General features: G+C 34.9%; 2 protein-coding genes and 1 long non-coding RNA gene across 4 annotated transcripts; 2 read left to right on the plus strand and 1 right to left on the minus strand.

Annotated features, from left to right (window-relative positions):
- On the minus strand, positions 1,795-2,989 carry LOC109718982. Its single transcript, XR_002218580.1, has 2 exons — positions 2,105-2,989; positions 1,795-1,989 (listed from the first exon to the last, which is right to left on the minus strand). It is a non-coding gene; the product is annotated as an uncharacterized LOC109718982 (long non-coding RNA).
- Positions 12,870-17,593, plus strand: LOC109708485 (heptahelical transmembrane protein 4-like). Of its 2 annotated transcripts, XM_020230254.1 has the most exons (5): positions 12,870-13,132; positions 13,241-13,469; positions 13,952-14,246; positions 16,355-16,827; positions 17,084-17,593. In XM_020230254.1, exons 1-5 carry the CDS (start codon positions 13,018-13,020, stop codon positions 17,286-17,288), a joined length of 1,317 nt encoding a protein of 438 aa, XP_020085843.1. In that variant the 5' UTR covers positions 12,870-13,017; the 3' UTR covers positions 17,289-17,593. The 2 variants fall into 2 exon arrangements, with proteins under 2 accessions (XP_020085843.1, XP_020085851.1); XM_020230262.1 differs by lacking the exon at positions 12,870-13,132 and having other exon boundaries at positions 13,152-13,469.
- Positions 19,636-21,774, plus strand: LOC109718763 (probable glycosyltransferase 7). Its single transcript, XM_020245169.1, is given in 3 exon segments — positions 19,636-20,662; positions 21,194-21,256; positions 21,258-21,774. Coding segments are annotated over 3 exon segments (1,230 nt in total). The 5' UTR covers positions 19,636-19,706; the 3' UTR covers positions 21,469-21,774.

A 22,040-nucleotide genomic window follows, 5' to 3' on the forward strand; every position in this document is an offset into this window, starting at 1 on the left:
TGTGTCCAAAATGTGGGTTAGTGTTTTTTATGGATTGGAAGATTGGTTGTTGGGAGAATTAGGTGATCTTTTAAGTCATTGGACAACAGAATTTTTTTATTTATATTTGGTAATGGTAGTATCAGAGTTAATTTGGTGTTTTTCACAGAAAATAAAGTTTGAAGATATCTATACACCATTGTGTAAGTTATACTAAAAGACATTTGAGATGCATTTCGTCATAGATGAGCAATAATATGCACTCAATGTGCTCCGTGTGCATGCTTAATGTGCACACTAAAACTCTTTATTGCTGAAATGAAAAGAATTACAATAATTGCTAGGGAGCCACAAATAATTCGGTTTGGATTTTTCGCCGGGACTTGAGCTTCTAACGAATACTACGTTCAGCAGCTTGGTTTGGACCGAACTTAGAACTGCTAAAAATAGTCACCTTTTTCGCTCGAATTAGAGTGCACCGAATATTTGAGATTTCGACTAAACATTGAAAGGCTCTAGTGAAGAAATAATAGCTATTGCTAAAAATTCTTGAACTACTTACTAACTAAAGCAACCGAAAACTAAAACGATCGAATTGGATTTTTAAAAATATTTGAAAAATGGTCATTTCATTCATCTCACTCGAGATATTTATATTCCCTCCAATCCGACTCCCAGACCACGAAAATCTTAGCAAAATTTCGTAATCTCTTATTGTAGTTATCTCTTTTCAAATTGTATTCTCTTTCTTTCTATGCAAGGAAGAGTTTTTTAAAATGCTAAATAGTGTGGAGTTTCTAACATAATGTTGTTCAAATCACATTCATTCGTCTTCTTCTTTTTCTTTTTCTTTTTTTTTTTTTTTTACTTGTGTTGAAATTTTTGTTACCTTATTAAGTATTTTGAAGGGAAAGAAAAACTAAAAGTTTTAGCTATAAATAGAAAAACTGGAAAAAGGAATATAGCTTCTCAACACATGATATCTAATTTTCACTACTACACAGGCATGAGCAGTTCTAAGATTGTGAACTCGAACGCTAGGCCCAAATATTTAGCCCAAATATTAAAGCCAATTGGCCCACAAAAGGCCGTCGATTCAGCTCAACATGCACTAAAATGGGCATTGTAAAGAATGAAACTTAGGGCGCGATTGTTTCGAAGTAAGCGGGAGCCAGATTTTTGATCAAATGGGATTGCATCACGGCTGTGATACATACCAGACGTGTTGAGACGTTTCGGACTCATGTATAGTCAGAGGTGGTGACTTCGTCTCTCTTCCTCGCAATGTCACGATCTGATCAACCAAACAATGAAGATGATGCGAGGATGCAAATGGGTCGGACCAACAGATATTAACCAGCAAATCCTTTATTACTTGCGCCAAGGGCTGTTGGTCTGCCTAGTATAGTTATAAACTTTAAAAAATTGACATAGAAAAGATCGAAGACTAAAACTAGGGTTCTGTCGGGACGAAGCCCAATCAGCCCGTTTTTTGTGCTTGCATATCGAAATTTTCGTCTAGTCGAATAATTTCCAACCCTATCGGGCTCATCGAGTCCAATCCAGGCCACCGATTTTGCCAGGGCCATGTATCGTCCTTGGGCCTTACCCTGTGTCCTAATAACTTACCATGTTTTGTAGATATTTTCTTATGCAGTTGCAATTTACTGGTATGCTTTTAGCCATTTCAAGTTCCTGACAACTGAGACTGACTGTCCCTAGAGCAAGTGGCAAAAGACTTGGTGGTTGGTACTCGAGACCCAAGTTCGAATTCTAGTTGATTCACATTTTCAGCTAAGTTTATTTCTAAATAANGGATTCTAATACAATCTTATATCCTAATTGCACTAATAAAGATCCACTAATCAGGTTCCGTCGGATTTCAGGGGAATGCTGCACATTGTGAAGGATTAACGTCTTTCCTGAAGTTAACTTCAGCTTGACTGTTCCGATCCCCAACACATTGACAGCTTTTCCATCTCCAACAGTCACACATCCTCCACTTGTGTCCTGATAAGAGGAAAATAGGGATCTATTAGTGCAAACATGGACATTGGTTCCAGAATCTAATCACCAATCTAAATCATAATAGGTAAGGTTAACACTAGGTACAAAAGAGACTGACCTAAAAGTGGAGTTGGAAGGTTCACCCTTAATCATGTTGACCTGAGGTTTAGGATAGTTGTTCTGATTGTCTTGGCCCTTCTTGTAGACAACCTTCTTTTTCTTCCGATAAAAACATTTTGAGGCAAAATGGTTGTCACGGCCACATACATAACAGAAACCATCATTCTTCTTATTCCCACTAGGTTGGTTGGTATTGGGTTTCTGGGTATAGTTCCGATTTCGATTAGGGTTCCTACCTTTAAAGCCTTTACCCTTAGGTTTAAAATTTTTACCTTTGGGTTTAGGCTCATGGCTCTGGTTCGGAATCTCGGTCAGGTTTATGTTTGATCGGTTGTTGGACGGTTTAATCTCTCTAAGTCGGTATTGGTCTTCTATTCTAATGGCTTGGATTACCGATCTAAGTTTAAGAGTTTCCTGGGTTCGTCTAAGATCTTAGGCAAATTTGGTCCAGAAAGGGGGTAATTTATCCAATAAACAGGTTGCCTGATAGGTTTCATCTAGGGTTGATCCATTCCTATGAATCTCTTGGACAAAATTCTGAAATTGGTGAATTTGATCGTTTATAGGAATGTTGTCTACCATTCTAAAATTGTTAAAATCGGTAATGGTAAATCTGGCGACACCTTCATTATCTCTAATGTAGGCATCTTCTAAGGCAAGCTATAAATCTTTGGCAGTTTGATATTTCCTATAAGTTTCATAAAGTTCGTCAGATAGGCAGTTAAGTATTCTAAACCTACAGTGAAATTCAATTTCCTCGGGAGATTTGTCAGTTTTAAGTTCTGTAACTGAGGTGGTTGTAGAATCAGATGGAGGAGTTTCAATAGGTGGATCAGAAGAATTTTTAGAAGTAGGATAAGGAGGTGTTTTTCCAATTGCAGTTATGAGGCCTAAGGTGGTAAGCCAAGCCTCTAACTGTTCTTGCCACCTCAAAAATTCTACCCTTTTAAATTTTTTTGGTTTAAGGCTAGAAGTGTCATCGAAAGCCATTCTAAACAATCTAGTTGAGGGAATAAAGAAATCAAGGATGATAAAAATAAACTGCAAAAAAGGTTCAAAAACCCTTTTTAGAAAAATAAACATATTGTTAAGGTTTCTACCCTAGTCAACCAGAATATTTTAGGGTTTAAGTGTTTAAATTTAATCTCTTATGAAAGTTCGTTCAGCAGCAAACAGATGGCCCAAACAATTTAAATAATTGATTTCAATTAACTAATTTTAAACAGATAATATATGCAATGAGATAATATTTATACAGCAAATAGAGTTAAGAAACTACTGCAATAATAAAAGAATAGAAAGTAAAAGTGGTAGTGCTGGTTAGAGGGAGTAGTGTTTGAAGATGCCATTTAGGCCAATCGTGGGTTCAAATCCCAATTGAAATAGTTTTTCAAAAATATTGTAGCAATTTTTTCTTTCTATTTTTTTTTTCCAAACAAAATTTTACAGTAGCAAAACCAAAACAGTAAAATATATATGTTTTTTTTTTCCCGAAAAACAGTATAAATTAAAATTAAACTTTTGAAAAGAACCGCACACTTTAAATAAATTTACTGTAGCAAACCTTTTTTTTTTAATTACCAAAGATTTTATAGTAGCAAATTAAAACCTCCGTATACAAGAGAGCTAAAAAAAATACTGTAACAATTTTTTTTTTAACTTTAACGAAATAGTTTTACTGTAGCAAAACTAAAACCTTAAATTTTCTGTTGTAGACAATTTTTTTTTTAGTAACAGTAGAAGACAAATAAAAATTGCAAGCAAACTATATGCAATTAGATTTTAAAAAATGCTAATCCCAACTTAAATTAATTTTNGTTCATCACAATTGTGATCTTACAAAATAATGTATTTTATATCTATAAAGTAAAATTTTTATTCTAAAGAAAAAGACTTAGATGCTACACAAGTTATCTCGCAGGCTCTTCATCGACCAAATACTGTATTATTCTTAAAGTAAATAAAAAAGAGGCATCGAGTAAGATTCTCATGCATCAACTTGTCCATCTAACTACTTCGAGTAATCGGCTCATGCTTTTGAAATAATCAGCTATTTCATTGTGGGTCCCATGAACTCAACTTTGCCCCCGCCAAACATGAAGGTCCGTTTGTTTTGGTGTAAGTCAAAAATATAATGTAACTTAAGTTATGTTAGACCTCCACTTTATCTACTTTCGACTTTCTCTGCCGAACTCGACTTCCGCCACACTCAACCTCCTCTAAAAAATTTATTAAATAGTGAAACTTAAACTTTATTTCCTTTATAATGGATTAGAATTACCTTATTTATAATAAATTAAAATTATAAAAAATGTAATTATATAAAGGTTAAAGTTTATAACAGTAAATTTACCACTATATTTAGGAGATAACGGGATTCACTTACTTATATCAAAACAAACAACAGAACTTAAAAAACTAATTTTACCAATACCAAGTTGCATCAAAACAAACAGAATTAGTTGAATTTAACTTTCAAACTGTACAAGTTACGTTAAAACAAACAACAAAAAAATAATCACACTTTAGGAAAACTCAAATACCATTGCATTTGACTTACGTTGGATCTATAGATTTGTCAATCCAAACGCCCCGAAGTTGAAAACGGGCACTGGACAGGAACTCCGCACTCCCTCTCACGCTCCATACAATAGGAAAATGGTTTTGTCGAATCCGCGAGCATCAATGGAATGCTCCGCTGTCCAATTTTCTGATGAGTTCCATCCGCGAGTTATGTGCAACCGAACACTCTCTAACCAGGGGCGGAGCCATCGTAAGGCTCGCAGTCTCAGTGGCTTATGGCTCTCCTAACTTTTAAAAATTACATATTGGTCCTTTATAATAAAAATTAAAATATTACAAATTTTAGTTTTAATTTATTTTAATAAAACATGTGTCTCAATAGTCCTTTTCTTTCAGCTTTTATAGTCTTGCTTTTTTTTAAATACATTATTGTTGAGGAAAACCCGCAACGAATAATCCGATTGTGACAAAATCTAACTAATTTAGTGATAAAATTAATAACATTAACTTACCAGTAATCGCTAAATTCTAAAAAAATAAATTGTGGAAGTAGAATGCCAAATTAATTTGATCCGGAAGCGTGCGAAGCACTGCCCTAAGGCGTATTCCCGTCCTTCGTGTGGGATTAACCGGAAACACCGCCCCAAGGTGCGACCGGAACTCCTTCTCCTACGAGCACGATCGCGGAAGAGGTTGACGGAGACTCTTTCAACACTCGGTGAAAAATAATAAAATGAAAGAAAATAACAAATGATTCTCAAATAGTATTCCTTCTCACTGTTATCTATGTTTCCAAAGTGTTCACCTCATATGTATATATATATATATGTCCTGTCCAATACTATGGACGAGGTAATAAAATATAAAGGGTTAAAGTATGGAACGTTAGAGCCCACAACGTTCCAACGCACTAATTAAGGTCTTAATTAGTGGAACGGATCTGCGCACGATCCCCCCCTCGCGCGGAGCGGCCGTAGTTGATGCGGTCGTTTCGCTAATTGATAATTAAAAGTTAATAAAAAAAATTAAATAAATAAAATTTTGGATTTTCTCCAACAATTATAACTGCTGTGCTAGCAATAGATGGCTAGTAAACATGACAAACTCTTTTTCTTATTATTCGATGCCGAATTTTTTTTTTATATCAAACCTAAAATTTTGGCTTCCCCTTTCCCAACTTTAATTTTTGACTTCGTCCCTGTCTCTCTGACCCACCGATGCCAAAATCAAATAAACACCGAAAGGTGAAAGAGGAGCCTCGAACCACCAGCTTTATGGCCATTACTAACAAATGAAATTAGAAAAAGATTGATGCCACAGTTTTAGTTGAGAGTTGGCGCTTCCCCCTATCAATTAATGTGTAAAAAAAAAAAAATGTATGAATAGTCCCTGTTCTATCCCGACATTGTAACTTGGTTTCTCTACTTTTTAATTGTACTATTTAATTTTCAAATATTAGGGGCGATTTCAAACATACTCCACTAAAATTTAAAAGTTTACTCGTATGCACTTTTAAAGTCTAAAATATCAGTTAAATCCTTCACACATCTATTATCAACTTCTATTAGTAAACAATTAATAAGCTTGTCCGAGTTAAAAGTGAGTTAAATATTAGTTAAGTTAGTAAAATGATGATTCTACCCTCGTCTATTACTTATATGGGACAATATATTTATACATATTTTTTTATTTAGAATATAGTATTTAGTTTTATACTTTATAGTATGATATTTTTTTAAAAAAAAACAATTTCTTATTAAGTATGTGATCTATGACTTTTATTTTATTATTTTTTTATTTAGAAAAATTTCTTGATACTAAGTTTACTAATTTTACTACGTTTTTAGCTTATTACCGGGGGTACAAATTAAATTTTAAAACTAATCCATTAAATTTGGACGGTTTTTTGTTAGTAGAAGTATTCGATAATATTTTTTATATTTACAAAGGCATTGATAATATTTTGAACTTTAAAAATAATATTGGTAAAATTACAGTTTCTCAGCAAGATATTTGGTCAAATTTTCCATTTTAAGTATATATGGACTTTACTATAAGTTGGTCTCTTATTAAATTTTATTTAAACTAAACTAAAATAAATTAGGCATTTTCGAAAAGAATAAAATGATTATTCAAAAAAAAAAACAGAGATTATTTTTTTCTTAATCATCATCTTACTTTTAATTAATGCGGTGCCAAAGTCTTGATTATCGTTGGACCAGTTAAGTGTCCACCATCACAAACGTGGGGCCCACACATGTGAGATTCACAAGTTTGCTTCACAATTAATACACATATAACAATATATAACGGCAACCTAAATTCTCTATGGAGTCGTCAACCGTCTATGACGTAGGTGATAAAGGACACTAGTAATCGTAAGTTCAAAATTTAATTACTTAATATTTTTTAAAAAAGCTCACATTACCAAATAATGGAGTACCTTTCTGTATTTTCAAAAAAAAACTCATGTTTTCTAATCTCACATTTTTTTTTTTAGGGACAATTGTTTATATACCTCTGAAAGTTTTCGATTTTTCGATTTACCCCTCTTAGAATACTAATATTGAAAATACTTTTTCTACGTTCCAACATATTTCTAATATATCCCTAGAGTTAAAATCTGTTAATGAACTTTGTTATCTCTGTAAAATTACTATTTGACCTTTTCAAATATACCCTTCCACCATCACTGATTTTCTTATTTGCCCTTAAAATCAGGGGCACAAAAAGTATTTTGATTTTTGGTCTTTTTCAATATACCCGTCTACCGTCACCAACATTTCTTATTTGACCTGCAGTTAAGGGCAAAATCGGCATTTTAATATTTTTTAACTGTGGTAGATATTTAACTCACGTTTAACTAAAGGTGTCCAAAATATCCGATATCCCATACCCGACCCGGACCCTACCCGGACCCAAACCGGACCCGATAAAAAATGAATAGTATACGGATAAAAAAAATTACCCATTAAAGTTTCGGGTATGGGTCCGGATATTTTATACCCATACCCGATTTGGACCTGACCCGAACCTAACTTTTAAATGAGTAGGGTCCGGAATAGTTTTCAAATCCGGATCCGGACCCGGACCCGATGAAATATCCGATAGTAAATAAAAAAAAAAAACTTTTGAAGTTGAAGATTAATTTTAATATGACTTATAGATGATGAGTCACTACGTATTTTCATCCTAATGAAACCCTAGCCGTCTCTTTTACTCATTACTTTTTTCTAATTTTTTTACTCTTTGTTTTCTACTCCTTTTTTTTCATTTCATTTCCGCCAACAATATTTCATTGTCATCATCATCATCAGTGTCATCATTATCATCAGCGATAATATTTCTTTTGAATGAATTTTATTGGACGGTACAACTTATTAGAATGCGAGTTTTTTTATGGTGGGGTTTATAGTTTGCCTATTGACTATTTAATAAAGTTTATAAAAAAAATATATTTATACGGATATCCGTACCCGATCTAGACCCGATCCATATCTGGTCTTGAACGGGTTACGGAAAGTCACTACCCAGACCCGCTCAAATAGACCCGATGAGTATATTAGTAACTTTAGTACCCAGATCCGGACCTGACCCGAAGTTAAATGGGTAGGGTATATATATTTTTTTGTAACCATTTCTTTTTAGGATATGGGTACAGTATATTAATTATCCAGACCCGACCCGGTCCACGGACATCTTTACGTTTAACCCAAGTTAACTTAACAGGAGATAACTGCGGGGTATTTTACAATAACGGTAGAACATATGAAAAATATTTTAGAAAGGAAAAAAAAAATAGGAATAAATCGGATAATTTCAAACATATGAGGAGTATATAAGTAATTATTCCTTTTTTTTTATAAAAAAGAAAGATGTAAGTAATCTTTCTGTTTCCCTGTTTCCCCCAAAGAAAAAATAAAACTCAATCAAGAAGGTAACATAGTTTGTCACCTTTCTGTCTCTTAAAAAAAAAAAAAAATCATGTTTTTTGGTCTCATATTTTATTTTTTTTAAATGAAGTAGATAATATAGAATCTTTCTATCTCTCAAAAGAAAAACTCAATAAAACAGATAAGATCATACCTTTTTGCCTTAAAAAAAAATTGTAATTTTGTTCTATTTTTTTTGTTTTTGGTAACGCGCCAATAATTCCAAACTTGTAGAAGGTTGGTGCTTCTCGTGCTATGTAATAATATTGTATTAAAAAATTGAATTTGACTCCTGTCAAATAAATAATAACTATTGGGATCAGTAGTAACTCAGACAAATCCTATACAAAACTTCTGCGTCTCACCATGGCGTGTAAAATTTTAAACACTTTTATTTATTATTAGATACTTAATTATTAATGACTAAACCTAAAAACAGAAACAAACATACAGCCAAATAGATGTTATAAATTATTTGCACGAAACCTATCTCCCTAAATTCCAATTTATGAAACCTTGACTTGTTCAATTTTAATATCTTAAATAACAGCACAACGTTTTCGTGCTAAAGAATGAAAAATGACAGCATTTGAATTTTTTTTTTTTACCTCTTGCTTTTTTCTGTTTTTTATTTTATTTTTTATGAGAACAACATTTGATTTTGGGTCTACACTCAAAGCATTTAGTGGCACCACTATTTTTTTTTTCTATTTTTATTCTTAAGCTTCATTTAGGATTGTAGGAAGAATAATTAATTGTATTACGGGCAATAAAAAAAAGTATGGTGAAAAAATACTCTATTTATTTTATACGTAATATTATATTCTGCATATTGCAACGCATCAAATATCTACAAAATATATTTTATGGAGAAACATATTCTTATATATTTTTGTCCCAATTCCGTTTTGCCTATTAGCTAAGATAAAACTCAATATCAAACAGACTTATATTATAAAATAATTTGTTGAATATAAATATTAAAAATATTGTTCACTTAAATTTTAGTGACAAATGGTTGTTCATGTAAAGGAACAAAAATTTCAATATTTTATATTCAATAATATCACAACTGCAAAAAACCAAGATAAGATAGTTTGCTTGTAGTTGCTTTGATTATTTTTTTTAAAAAAAATTTACCAAGTTAATTTTATGATTCTTTTTATTGCAAATATTCACAAAATTGATCATATTAATTACCAAAGAGAATTATTATAAAACAGAAAAAAAAAATTATGATCCTGTAATTAAAACAACTAATTGTTCTAAAAACTTAATTTAATAATTGAATACTCAAAATAAAATTAATTAAGGTGACATAACATGATGGTTCTGTTACATCCAAATTGAATCGAAAGTAAAAGAGAACAAGTGAAAAACATGCCCTAAAATTCTTCAATCTCAAAAAGGTTTTATTAATTTCTTAATACTATAGATTCGATTACTTAATTCAACATATTTTCCTTTGACTTTTCCGTGTTTTTCTTTGAACCCTATTATAAGAAATCGTTCTCAACATAAATAGCTTGTGAATTGTGATGCACGTGTCCAACCACATTATTTAATCCCACAAGAAATGAAGAACCTCTCATATCTAGTCACATTTAGTTGCCATGTTTTTTTTTTTTTTTAATTCTCTCATTAATAACTCATTTTGATAAATCTCTCATTAATTTAATTTGATAAAATTTTAATATATATACATGTTTTCTTTTGAGCTTGTCACATATCATGTTTACTTTTTTTAAAAAAAAGAATAAGATAACATGCCACTTGCTTCATTTAGTTTTATTATAAATAAATTTGGCTGAAAATGTAAAGCAATTAGATTTTAAACTTGGGGCCTCGGATTTGCACTGAAATGGTCGGTTTCATATATTTTGTTGTACATCTCCAAATTACTCTCTCTCAGAAGAGATAGAGAGAGATCGACTATATTTATTTTTGTGATTTTTTTAGGAAACTCTCAGTGTATATTTTTTTATACAATTTTCTTAATAACTTTTTGTTACAATAAAATTTACAAGTATTTTGAATCCTATTCATAAAAATTATATAAGTTATTAAGATTAACTGATGAATGCAAAGTTTGGGAATTGATTGTATTTTTGCCATCCAAATTTGACCACTATTTTGTGGTCTGTTGACCGTTGATTTTTCAGTATTAGGACCATTATAATGACCAAAAAGGACATTTTTTTAAACTAATTTAAGATTTATATTTTATGTAGAATAACATAAGAGATGGAATAGAAAAATTAGAAATTACAAAAAATGACTAAGAGTGTTTAAAAAGATCCTCATTTAAAGGTAAAACAGTAATTAATTTTTAATTACTAAAAATCCAAATTTAAATGGTCGACTAATAAATGGTGATAAATTACAATTTTTGATTATCCGTGACGATTAATTATCAAATTAACATTTCTGAGGAAACAATCTATAATTTAGTATAAGAATGTACAACTTAAACACCGGCTAAACATGTGAGCTCTAGCAAATAATCTCCTAAACTTTTAATTTTGCAATTAAATCCTTTAGACTTTATTAAACAGTACTATAGCTTACATATGATCTTGCGAAGTTTCAAAATATAGTAAAATCTATCTTATCTTTTCAAACGCTTGAAAAAAAGATAATAAAAATCAAATATACATTTTGCATATTATTCAATTCTTAGCATATTATTCAATTCTTAAAGCCTAACTAAAATACTATTGATAGTAGATGAATAATATTTACTATCAACTTTTAAAATTCTTGGATTCATAATAGTACTATCACCAAATAGTAAACCTTAAAAGCATCCAAATGATAAAACATTGATAGCAATCATTATTCCTCTTCTATCAATAGTATAATTATGATGCTTAAATTTTATCCGCAAAAAGAAAAGTAGGATTATTTGTGATCATATGCAAGGTATTCATTGGCGCCGCCATTTGATGAAATTTAGAAAATCTGGTTGGCAAAATTAAAAGTTTTGAGTGTGATAGAAATCACCTGAATTCATTCCTTCTAGCATTTTGCAGTGATTAGTTCACAAATTCTTTCTGATGCTTAAATTTTGTCCCCGAAAAGAAAAGTAGGATTATTTGTGATCATATGCAAGGTATTCATTGGCGCCGCTGTTTGATAAAATTTAGAAAATTTAGTTGGCAAAATTAAAAGTCCAGAGTGTGACAGAAATCACCTGAATTCATTCCTTCTAGCATTTTGTAGTGATTAGTTCACAAATTTTTTCTGATGCTTAAATTTTATCCGTGAAAAGAAAAGTAGGATTATTTGTCATGATCATATGCAAGGTATTTTATTGGTGCCGCCATTTGATTAAATTTAGAAAATCCAGTTAGCAAAATTAAAAGTTCAGAGTGTGTGATAGAAATCACCTAACTTCATTCCTTCTAGCATTTTGCAATGATTAGCTGACAAATTTTTTCTGATGCTTAAATTTTGTGCGCAAAAAGAAAAGTAAAATTATTTGTGATCATATATGCAAGGTATCATTAATTGGCGCCGCCATTTGATGAAATTTAGAAAATCTAGTTGGCAAAATTAAAAGTTTAGAGTGTGACAGAAATCACTTGAATTCATTCCTTCTAGCATTTTGCAGGGATTATATAGTTGACAATTTTTTTTTTGATGCTTAAATTTTGTCTGCGAAAAGAAAATTAGGATTATTTGTGATCATATACAAGGTATTCATTGGCGCCGCCATTTGATGAAATTTAGAAAATCTAGTTGGCAAAATTAAAAGTTTTGAGTGTGATAGAAATCACCTGAATTCATTCCTTCTAGCATTTTGCTTTGATTAGCTCACAAATTTTTTCTGATGCTTAAATTTTGTCTCCGAAAAGAAAAGTAGGATTATTTGTGATCATATGCAAGGTATTCATTGGCGCCGCTGTTTGATAAAATTTAGAAAATCTAGTTGGCAAAATTAAAAGTTCAGAGTGTGACAGAAATCACTTAAATTCATTCCTTCTAGCAATTTGTAGGGATTATATAGTTGACAAATTTTTTCTGATGCTTAAATTTTGTCCGCGAAACGAAAAGTAGGGATTATTTGTGATCATATATATGCAAGGTATTCATTGGCGCCGCCATTTGATGAAATTTAGAAAATCTAGTTGGTAAAATTAAAAGTTCAGAGTGTGACAGAAATCATCAGAATTCATTCCTTCTAGCATTCTGCAGGGATTAGTTGACAAGTTTTTGCTTTCTTATTTATTCATTTATTACAGATCTGAAACAGGCAAGCCACCAATCACACAGCAACCTATAACTACTCAGACAACTCTTGTGTTGGGGAATCTCCCCACCTACATTTGCGCTCACAAGGGATCAAAAGGGAATATAATCCCACATATTCCACCATTTCCCTTTCCCCCTCCCTCTTTCTCTCCTTTCCCATCACTCAAACTAAATTACACCACCAATCAAATCCTAGCATTTCATGATACACACAATAAGAGAGAGAGAAAGAAAAGAAACCAACTTAGCTTTTCTCCTCCTCTCCCCTCTCTCTCTCTCTCTCTCTCTCTCTCTCTCTCTCTCTCTCAACATCTTGGGTATGTCACAAGTTATGCTCATCTCAAAAGGAAATTGAAGGTTTTGTGTTTGTGTTTGAAATGAACTCAAGTGTGATCTTGTTTTTGCTGCTGCTGCTGCTGCTGCAGAGAGGAGGATGGGCTCCGAGGACTCGTCGACCGCGGCGGGAAGCAGCGAGTTCGGCTTGAGGAAGCGGGGAGGCAAGAAGAGGAAGTGGGAGCTGGTCGAGTTCGACGCGTTGCCGGATTATTTGAAGGACAATGAGTTCATTGTAGGGCACTACAGATGCGAGTGGCCTCTCAAGGAGACCATCCTCAGCATCTTCTCCATCCACAATGAGACCCTCAATGTTTGGTCGTACGTAACGCAATTTCCTCTCCTCTTAATTCAATCACTAACATTTCTTCTTTCGTATTCTCCGCTTACGCTTACGGTCTGTTCGGTCTAAATTATGCGCAAAGTATTTATTACCAGTAAAGTTAACTTTTACGTGTTATAACTATTCTTGTTATCATGATAATTATGTGGCTGTACTGTAAGGTATAGTATTATTTAATAAAATAATGTCTATACAACACTATTAGAAAGAAAAAAGAAAAAAATCATACAAGTAAAATCCTCACTAGCTTCTTTCCGCGGCAGAATCAGAAATGTCATATCGCAAGTTTCGCTAGCGAGGCTCACAATCTCATATTTACTAATTTTGAACTTTTCTATCAGCCAAACACTCTGCTCATGTTGAAAACAAAAGCAGAAGCGTACGATCATATTAACACGTCCTTAGACTAAGTTCTATCAAATCTAATTAACACTTTCTCTTTCTTTTTGGGTGTTTATAGGCATCTAATTGGGTTTCTCATCTTTATGATCCTAACCATATTCACCACAATGGTGACACCCAAAGAAGAGAGGAATATCCCTTCAATGAGGCAGTGCATGGGTTTGGTGGAGACCAACATGACAGCAGAGGGGGAGGCATGCATCATTGCCTGCCTGGTATCTCCAAATATTCCAGCTAATGAAATTGAGGCCTCTCTGTCACCTCTGCACAGCTTGCATCTCCCTGACATTCTCACCAGCTACCTCCCCAGCAGATTCTCCCATGCCAACCTCAGCAACAACCCTTATTTTCCGGTATCTTTCTTAAAACATATATATATATATATATATATCTCTGTGCTATATATCCTTCCTTTTTTTTAAATTCTAAAAGTACACTTTAATTTTTGTTCACTATCATTTATTTTAATAGTTTTATTTTTCTTTTACCGAAAGAAAGAACGTATTTTCAAGTAGTATAACAAAGTGGTTTATCTTACAAACCAATTAAAGCGCATGATTTGTATTCCGCTACCATGTAATTCATAAAATATATTATCAACGGTAAGCTCTTATGCCCAGATAAAGAGAAAAATATTGTTAAATAATGAAATACAATAACTTGTTAATTAAAGTATTTGATTACAACTTACAATTAGTCAAATCTAGGAAATCCTACATGCATGGAAAGGGATTGATCAACCAACCTAATAAAAGTTTAAGGATTGGTGGGAGAGATAATAGAAAAGCTAAATGTGATTCAAGAACACAAATGGGATCTAATTTGATAAAAAACACTAACAGAGTAGGATGGTAATTGAGAAAGGTGAAAAAGAGTTTTTTTTTTTAAAAAAAAAATTAATGTTTGGATGGATGTGGACCACTAATTGTTGGGTATATTACTGTCCTATTGAATCGAAATGGTAAATTGCACGGATTGTCTCCGGAATTTAGAAGAACTTTTACTTTAACCATTATTCTCCTATTAGTGCACAACCAACTCATGGTACAAACTTTTTTTTTTACTTATGGCCAAAAAAAAAAAAGGATAACAAAATAGTTTATATGTTTTTCCGTAATAAACATATCACATTTTCCTCAACAAAAAAAAAAAAAAAAAAAAAACATATCATATGGTGTAGATCCTAATGATTCAGATATGATATAATTTATTCAGTTGCACCGAAAAATTACCAAAGTATATCAAAGAGAGATAGAATGCTACTCTTTTCATTCATTTTCTTTATAAATGAACTTAATTGAAAAAATAAAGTAATTAAGCTTTGAACTTAGAACCTCGGGTCTCAAGTATCAAGTCCTTTTGCCAGCTATATTAGGGAATATCAGTCTTAGTAGGAAATTTGTTGCATAACCTTCTTGTACATTCGTCTATGAGCCGCTTAAACGCTAAATTGTCACTATTTTTTTTTTTGGTTTAAAGCATGATTTTAAGATGGAAACAAATCATTTGGCATCAAGTTTACTATCCAAAAATACTTTTAGTAATTAGATATAGATAAATTTGTTATGGTTAAAGTATGGTGAGCTTTTGAGCAAGTTGACAGAATAGATAAAGAGTGGAGTCTTTGTAAATAGAGTGGAATAAGAATGAAAATTTTCAATCTAACATATCTTATCTAGCGTATTTGGATAAAATTTTGACAGTTGATATTCGAGGTTCTAAATTCGAAATCTAGTTAATTATCTCAAATTTCTAATAAATTTATTTTTAAAAATAAAAAAAATAAAATAAATAGTTTACTAATTATTTCTTAAACAAAATCAACATAGTGAGATGGTGAACCGAAAAGAAAAAAAAAAAGGAAAACTTCAAATATCACTCTTGTAGTTTCACACTTTCTCACTTTAGTACCATATGGTTTAAAATGTATCAATTTGGTGGCCTGTGGTTTTATTTTTATTTTTTTATTATCNAAACCACCAAAATTCCTACCTGTTTCATATTAATCACAACAAGATGATCTTATAACATAACCACAATCAGATGACCTAACCACAAAGCACAAAGGGCAATAAACTCATCATCGGATTAGAAGAGAAGGAAAAATCCCAAAGCAATTAAGAAATCAACATTCAAATAAGAAACATCATAAGATCTATTTTTCTTGATAGGATGGGTATGAAAATTGACCCATTCCTTTGATCGTACAACTTTACCCAAAAAGTACTTTTTAACTTTTTATCGCATATTAATTCCTTTAACAGGACAAGTAAAGGACAAAAACTAACTAACAATTCACATTAACCTCACAACTAAATCGGAAGCTACATATTAAACCATTGTCATTCGATTATTTGTTTAACTAAAAGTTCCTAAGAAGATGTCAATTTTTACTACTTTGGCCATTTTTTATCAAATCAAAATTTATCCACTCGCTCATCTATTCATTCTTTTTAAACAGTCTGCACCTGAAGTCGAAGTCGCCGATACGCTCTCACTTTCTGTGACCACCTCCGCCACCGCCACGACGGCGCCGATCACGCGGTGGCCGATTCTTGCATTCCTCTGCGGCGCCATGTTCTGCCTCCTCACCAGCAGCATCTGCCATCTGATCCTTTGCCACTCCGAGCAGATGGCCTGCTTCATGCTCCGCCTCGACTACGCAGGCATCACCGTCCTCATCGTCACGTCTTTCTATCCTTTAGTCTTCTACTCCTTCCTCTGCGACCCCTTCTACTGCGCTCTCTACACGGGCTTCATCACCGCCTTCGGCACCGCCGCTTTCGTGGCCTCCCTCATCCCCGTTTTCCAGACTCCCCAGTTTCGGCCAATCCGAGCCGCACTCTTCGCCGCCATGGGCGTCTCCGGCATCGTTCCCATCGTGCACAAGCTCATCGTGTTCCACGACCGGCCCGAAGCGGTCGTCTCTACCGGGTACTATATAGTACAGCAACAACCGATTCCTCTAAAAGCTTAAACCACTATATGTAATATTTTAAGTCAACTTTAGTAAAATCATAATTTTTTATGGAATAAAAACTTTAGTGCCAAACATTTTTTAAGTCAACACAGTATCCACACATTTCACCTTGTTTTTTTTGTTCACATTCCCCGTACCGGGGTGACACAATTCATTTCTCGAGAAGCTCGAGCGACTGACAAAAAATATTTTAATATTTATATTCAACAGATATGAAGTTCTCATGGGGGCGTTTTACGCGGCGGGCGTGGTCGTGTACGCGGCGCGCGTGCCGGAGCGGTGGCTCCCCGGAGGGTTCGACCTGGTCGGGCACAGCCACCAATTGTTTCACTTGCTGGTAATTGCAGGGGCGTACACACACTATCTCGGAGGATTAGTTTATCTCAAATGGAGGGACGTGGAAAAGTGCTTATAATTATAACAATAATAATAAGCACAATAATAATCAGAACAATAATTAGAAGAGATTAATTAGGAGTGATTTTTGGGGAAGCAATTCTTTTTGTGTATGAGTTGGGGGTTAATCCAGGATCTCCAACTTGTGCATAAGCCATTTAGAGCGATAGTAGATTTTATACACTTTTTAAGATTGTTTAGAGAAGGAAACAAGAGAAAGAACAGATGTATGCATGCATTATGTATAATGAGAGGATCGCAGTTGATTTGTTGATTTGTTTGTACTAGTGTGAAATACTACTTATATATAAATAATTTGTGTGATATGCTGCTATTAAGGGTAAGTACATTTATTAGAAATAAGAATCCTAGCCAGAGTATAATATGTAGGATTTTTTTAAAAATTTATGAGCTTTAATTTTCAGAGTGGTCTCCCCACAAAGATGCCTGATCATTGGCACCCACCATTAATCCCAAAAATTCGAACTATTAAAAAGATACAACGGGTTCATTTAAAGTGTTCAGGCACAGCGCCCACAAAGTCTCAATTGTGACTCGCTCTAATTAGTTTTACGCCACTTCGAACACGACTCAGCACGACTCGACCTACCGCCATTTCAAATATAACTCAGCCCAATCTGACCTTTCGTCCATGTGTTCTAATTTTTAAGAAAGAGGAAGAAGAACAAAAGGAAGACGGACCGGCCAGATTGCGACTCAGCTTGAGTTGAGTTAAAAGGCCAAGTCATTTTAGGCCTGGCCATATGGCCTTGGAGTTTGAACATAATGGGCCTTTAGTGGGCTTCATCAACACTTTTAATATTCTAACTAAATTTTGTTTTGGGCCTTGAATTTTTAATGTTGACACTAAAGATTCTTAACCTTAAAAAAAAAATTATTAAGAGCAAACTATTGCACTGACCGTCCCTAACACAAGTGGCAAATGGCTTGATGGTTAGTATTCGAGATCCCAAATTCGAATCCTAGTTGATTCACATTTCTAAGTAAGTTTATTTCTAAATGAAATAAACAAAGCGGCTAACATAATACCTATCTCTCAAAAAAAATCGCAAACTATTGCTCACACTCGGTGCATATGTATATTTGTATCTACTATATATTTATCCACGACCATTTATTTTCATTTACTAATAATATTTTTACTATCCAAATAAATTTAATAAAGTACTTAGTTTTTAAAGTTAAAATATTATTGACCGGCTAAAATAAAACAAATAAAAAAAGTAAGATAGTAAAATAAAAATTTTAAAAATTAAGTCGTTGATTCAAAATGGTCCACAGCTCGAAATTTTTGTACCTTTTTTATCAATTGAAAAAAAAACAGCAAGTACTTTCATGCTTCCTTCTCCTTTTCAAGGAAGACTACTGTGTGACAGTTACGCCACATTATTTATATCTAGTTAATTATATGTCTTATTTTGAAAAAAAAAAAAGTATAATAAAAATATTTTTTCTAAACATTATAATGTTTTGGATGATACCCAGGAACTCAATTTGATTGATTGAAAATACCACATCAAATCATCAACAATATGACCGGCACATTTTAAACTTTTTCCTCCTTTCCTTCCGGTTTCTTTTTTCTTTTTTATTTTTTATTTTTTACAAATGGTCTTGAAAAGTTAATATTTAGAGAAATAGTCTGCTCTCTTACGCATGAGCGCCATGCTGGACAGGAGAGGATAATATAGAAATTTTTAATTTAAATACGATAATTCAGTCATCATGTTTAAACAAGGTAATTGGATAATCGAGTTTCTTTTTATATTTTTCGCTTATAGTAAAGGAAAAAAAAATACTGTAAAATTTAAGAAAGAACACGTTTATTAAGTCATCATGTTTAAATACAGTAACTGAATCACCGTGTTTAATTTAATATTACATTTTTCTGTCCAATGCGACACATGCATAGCAGAAAGAGAATAATTTATACAAAAATAAATTTACTCGGATTATTTATAAATAACTAAAAAGAAAAGAAAAAAAAAACATTTCTCCCGCCATCTTCTCCGACTCACCGCGGAGAAAGGCCTACGCGTGGCTGCACGCCAGCCGTTCTTCACCGGTACAGCCAACGCTCCGCAGCCGTCCAAGCCAAAATTAATACGCTTCCGTCACGAATCTTGGCGAGATAATCTCCCCGCGCCCACGCGTTCTCCGCTGCGGGTGCTCAAACGTCACCGCCGACGCGACTCCTTTCGTACAACCCCCCTCACTTTTTCTTAATCCCGCTAAACTCACGTAAACACGACTATATTCAATATCCGAATAGTATAGGGACCATCCGTAAATTTTCCCCGCTCACTTTTTCTTCCTTTCTCTTTTTTTTCTCTCTGACACTCCCCGCGCACTCTTTTCCGCGCAACGACGACGACGACGCCACCACCCCCCACGCAGCTCCTCCGCTAAGCTCCCCATGGCGCGTCCCCCGAAACCCCACTCCTCGTTCCTCTCCGACGCGCTCATCTTCGCCTCGGGCGCCCTCCTCGCAATCCTCCTCCTCCTCGGCCTCTCCTCCCTCCACCACCAACCCCCGCTCCTGCTCCTCACCCCCTCCTACGCGCACCCCGCGGCGCCCAAACCCCACCCCGACGACCCCTCCGAACCCACCTTCTACGACGACCCCTCCCTCTCCTACGCCATCGACTCCCCCGTCGCCGACTGGGACGCGAAGCGCCGGCGCTGGCTCCTCCTCCACCCCTCCCTCTCCTCCTCCGGCGCCGGCGCCGGCGAGCGGGTCGTGATGGTGTCGGGGTCGCAGCCGTCGCCGTGCCGCAACCCGGTCGGGGACCACCTCCTGCTCCGGCTCCTGAAGAACAAGGTCGACTACTGCCGCCTCCACGGCATCGAGCTCCTCTACAACACGGCGCTGCTGCACCCCGCGATGCCGACCTTCTGGGCGAAGATCCCGCTCATCCGCGCCGCCATGCTGGCCCGCCCGGAGGCCGACTGGATCTGGTGGGTCGACTCCGACGCCGCGGTCACCGACATGGACTTCGCCCTCCCCCTCCGCCGCTACGCCGCCCACAACCTCGTCGTCCACGGCTGGCCCCACCTCGTCTACGACGAGCGCTCGTGGGTCAGCCTCAACGCCGGCGTCTTCCTCATCCGCAACTGCCAGTGGTCGCTCGACTTCATGGCCGAGTGGGCCGCCATGGGCCCGCGCTCGCCCGACTACGAGAAATGGGGGATGACGCTCAAGCGCACGTTCCGGGACAAGGTGTTCAACGAGTCCGACGACCAGTCGGCGCTCGTCTACCTCCTCCTCACCCAAAAAGAAAAGTGGGGCCACAGGATATTTCTTGAGCACCAGTTCTACTTCGAAGGCTACTGGGTCGAGATCGTCGGGCGATTGGATAACATCTCAACAAGGTTTATATACATACATCTTACTCTAATCCGCATAACAATAATACTGATTTGAAGTTGAAGTTGGATTGAATTTTAGCCTGTTAGATGTGTATATAGTCAGAAAATTAATATAAATAAATGTTAATTTAAGGGTGTTTTTGGGCCTAGCTAAGATGTGTGGATTTAATAAGGGTACAAAATTATTAGTATTTTAGTTGTAAGGTATTTGATATAAAAATTTACATAAAAAAATTATAAAATTTATTTGAACAGTATATATTATTTTAAATTGATTATCTAGTAATTTTAAATTTTGATTATATTATTTAATTATTTAATTTATTTGATTTGAATAGGTCAACGTTATTTTGAATCTGTTATTTATTTTTACAATTTATTTTTACGAATTTAGTTAATATTATCGAACAGTTTTGAAAATGTGAATCAACTAGGATTCGAACTTGAGTTTCGGATACCAACCACCAAATCCTTTGTTACTTGCTCTAGGAACAGTCGGTATCGAACGATGTTTTAATATTTTATATTTGGCAGGTACGAGGAGATGGAGCGGCGGGGGCCGGCGGTGCTGCGCCGTCGCCATGCGGAGGCTGTCGCCGCGGCCGTTCATCACGCACTTCACCGGGTGCCAGCCGTGCAGCGGCGACCACAACAAGCTGTACTCCGGCGAGAACTGCTACGAGGGCATGCGCCGCGCCCTCACCTTCGCCGACGACCAGGTCCTCCGCAACTACGGCTTCCGCCACGCCGGCCCCCTCAGCGACGACGTTCGGCCCCTCCCCTTCAATTACCCGGCCACCGCGGCCTAGCAGTAGCAATAAGAGTTACTTGCACCAGCTGATTTTATCGGCCTTTACTCTTCTTTTTTTTTCATTTTGATCTCCAATCTTCTTATTTCTGTATTAGAATTAACGGTTTTTTGAATAATGGATAGGATAAGAGATCAAATTGTGAAAAAACTGGAATAAAGGATTAGGATCATTGGTGCAATTTAACACTAGCTAGCTAATTACGGTGGTGGATTAGTTTAAAAGAAATATTTGTTTAAGAAATAGAAACAGTATGTGTTTAATTATATATATGTTGATGTGGTAGGAACCTGAAATGAAATGTTGCTTAGGAATCTTTAATAAAAAGAGTTGTTTTATTTTTAGTGGCGTAATCTTCGGAGGGATATATGCGTTGCTTGTTTGTGTTGAAAATAGAGCCCTTTTATGTTTTCTGCAGCTTTAGTTGCGGAGACATTGTTGTTCGCTGCACCGGGTTCTCCACGTCAGCATGTGGATCGCTAGTGGGTTGGTCTAACTCTCTGAGATAAAGGTTTCTGTATGATGAAATGAAAGGTTCACATAGCACGTGGTTTTTCATTTTTTTTATTTTA

Source organism: Ananas comosus, linkage group 1 (assembly GCF_001540865.1).
Source record: "Ananas comosus cultivar F153 linkage group 1, ASM154086v1, whole genome shotgun sequence".
NCBI lineage: Eukaryota > Viridiplantae > Streptophyta > Magnoliopsida > Poales > Bromeliaceae > Ananas > Ananas comosus.

Excerpts from the sequence above, each read along its gene's own strand:
- LOC109708485 (XM_020230254.1), top strand. The coding sequence starts at position 13,018 with ATGATACACACAATAAGAGAGAGAGAAAGAAAAGAAACCAACTTAGCT. Across the intron at positions 13,133-13,240 it reads TCTCTCTCTCAACATCTTGG|AGAGGAGGATGGGCTCCGAG; the intron begins GTATGTCACAAG and ends CTGCTGCTGCAG. Across the intron at positions 13,470-13,951 it reads GAGACCCTCAATGTTTGGTC|GCATCTAATTGGGTTTCTCA; the intron begins GTACGTAACGCA and ends GGGTGTTTATAG.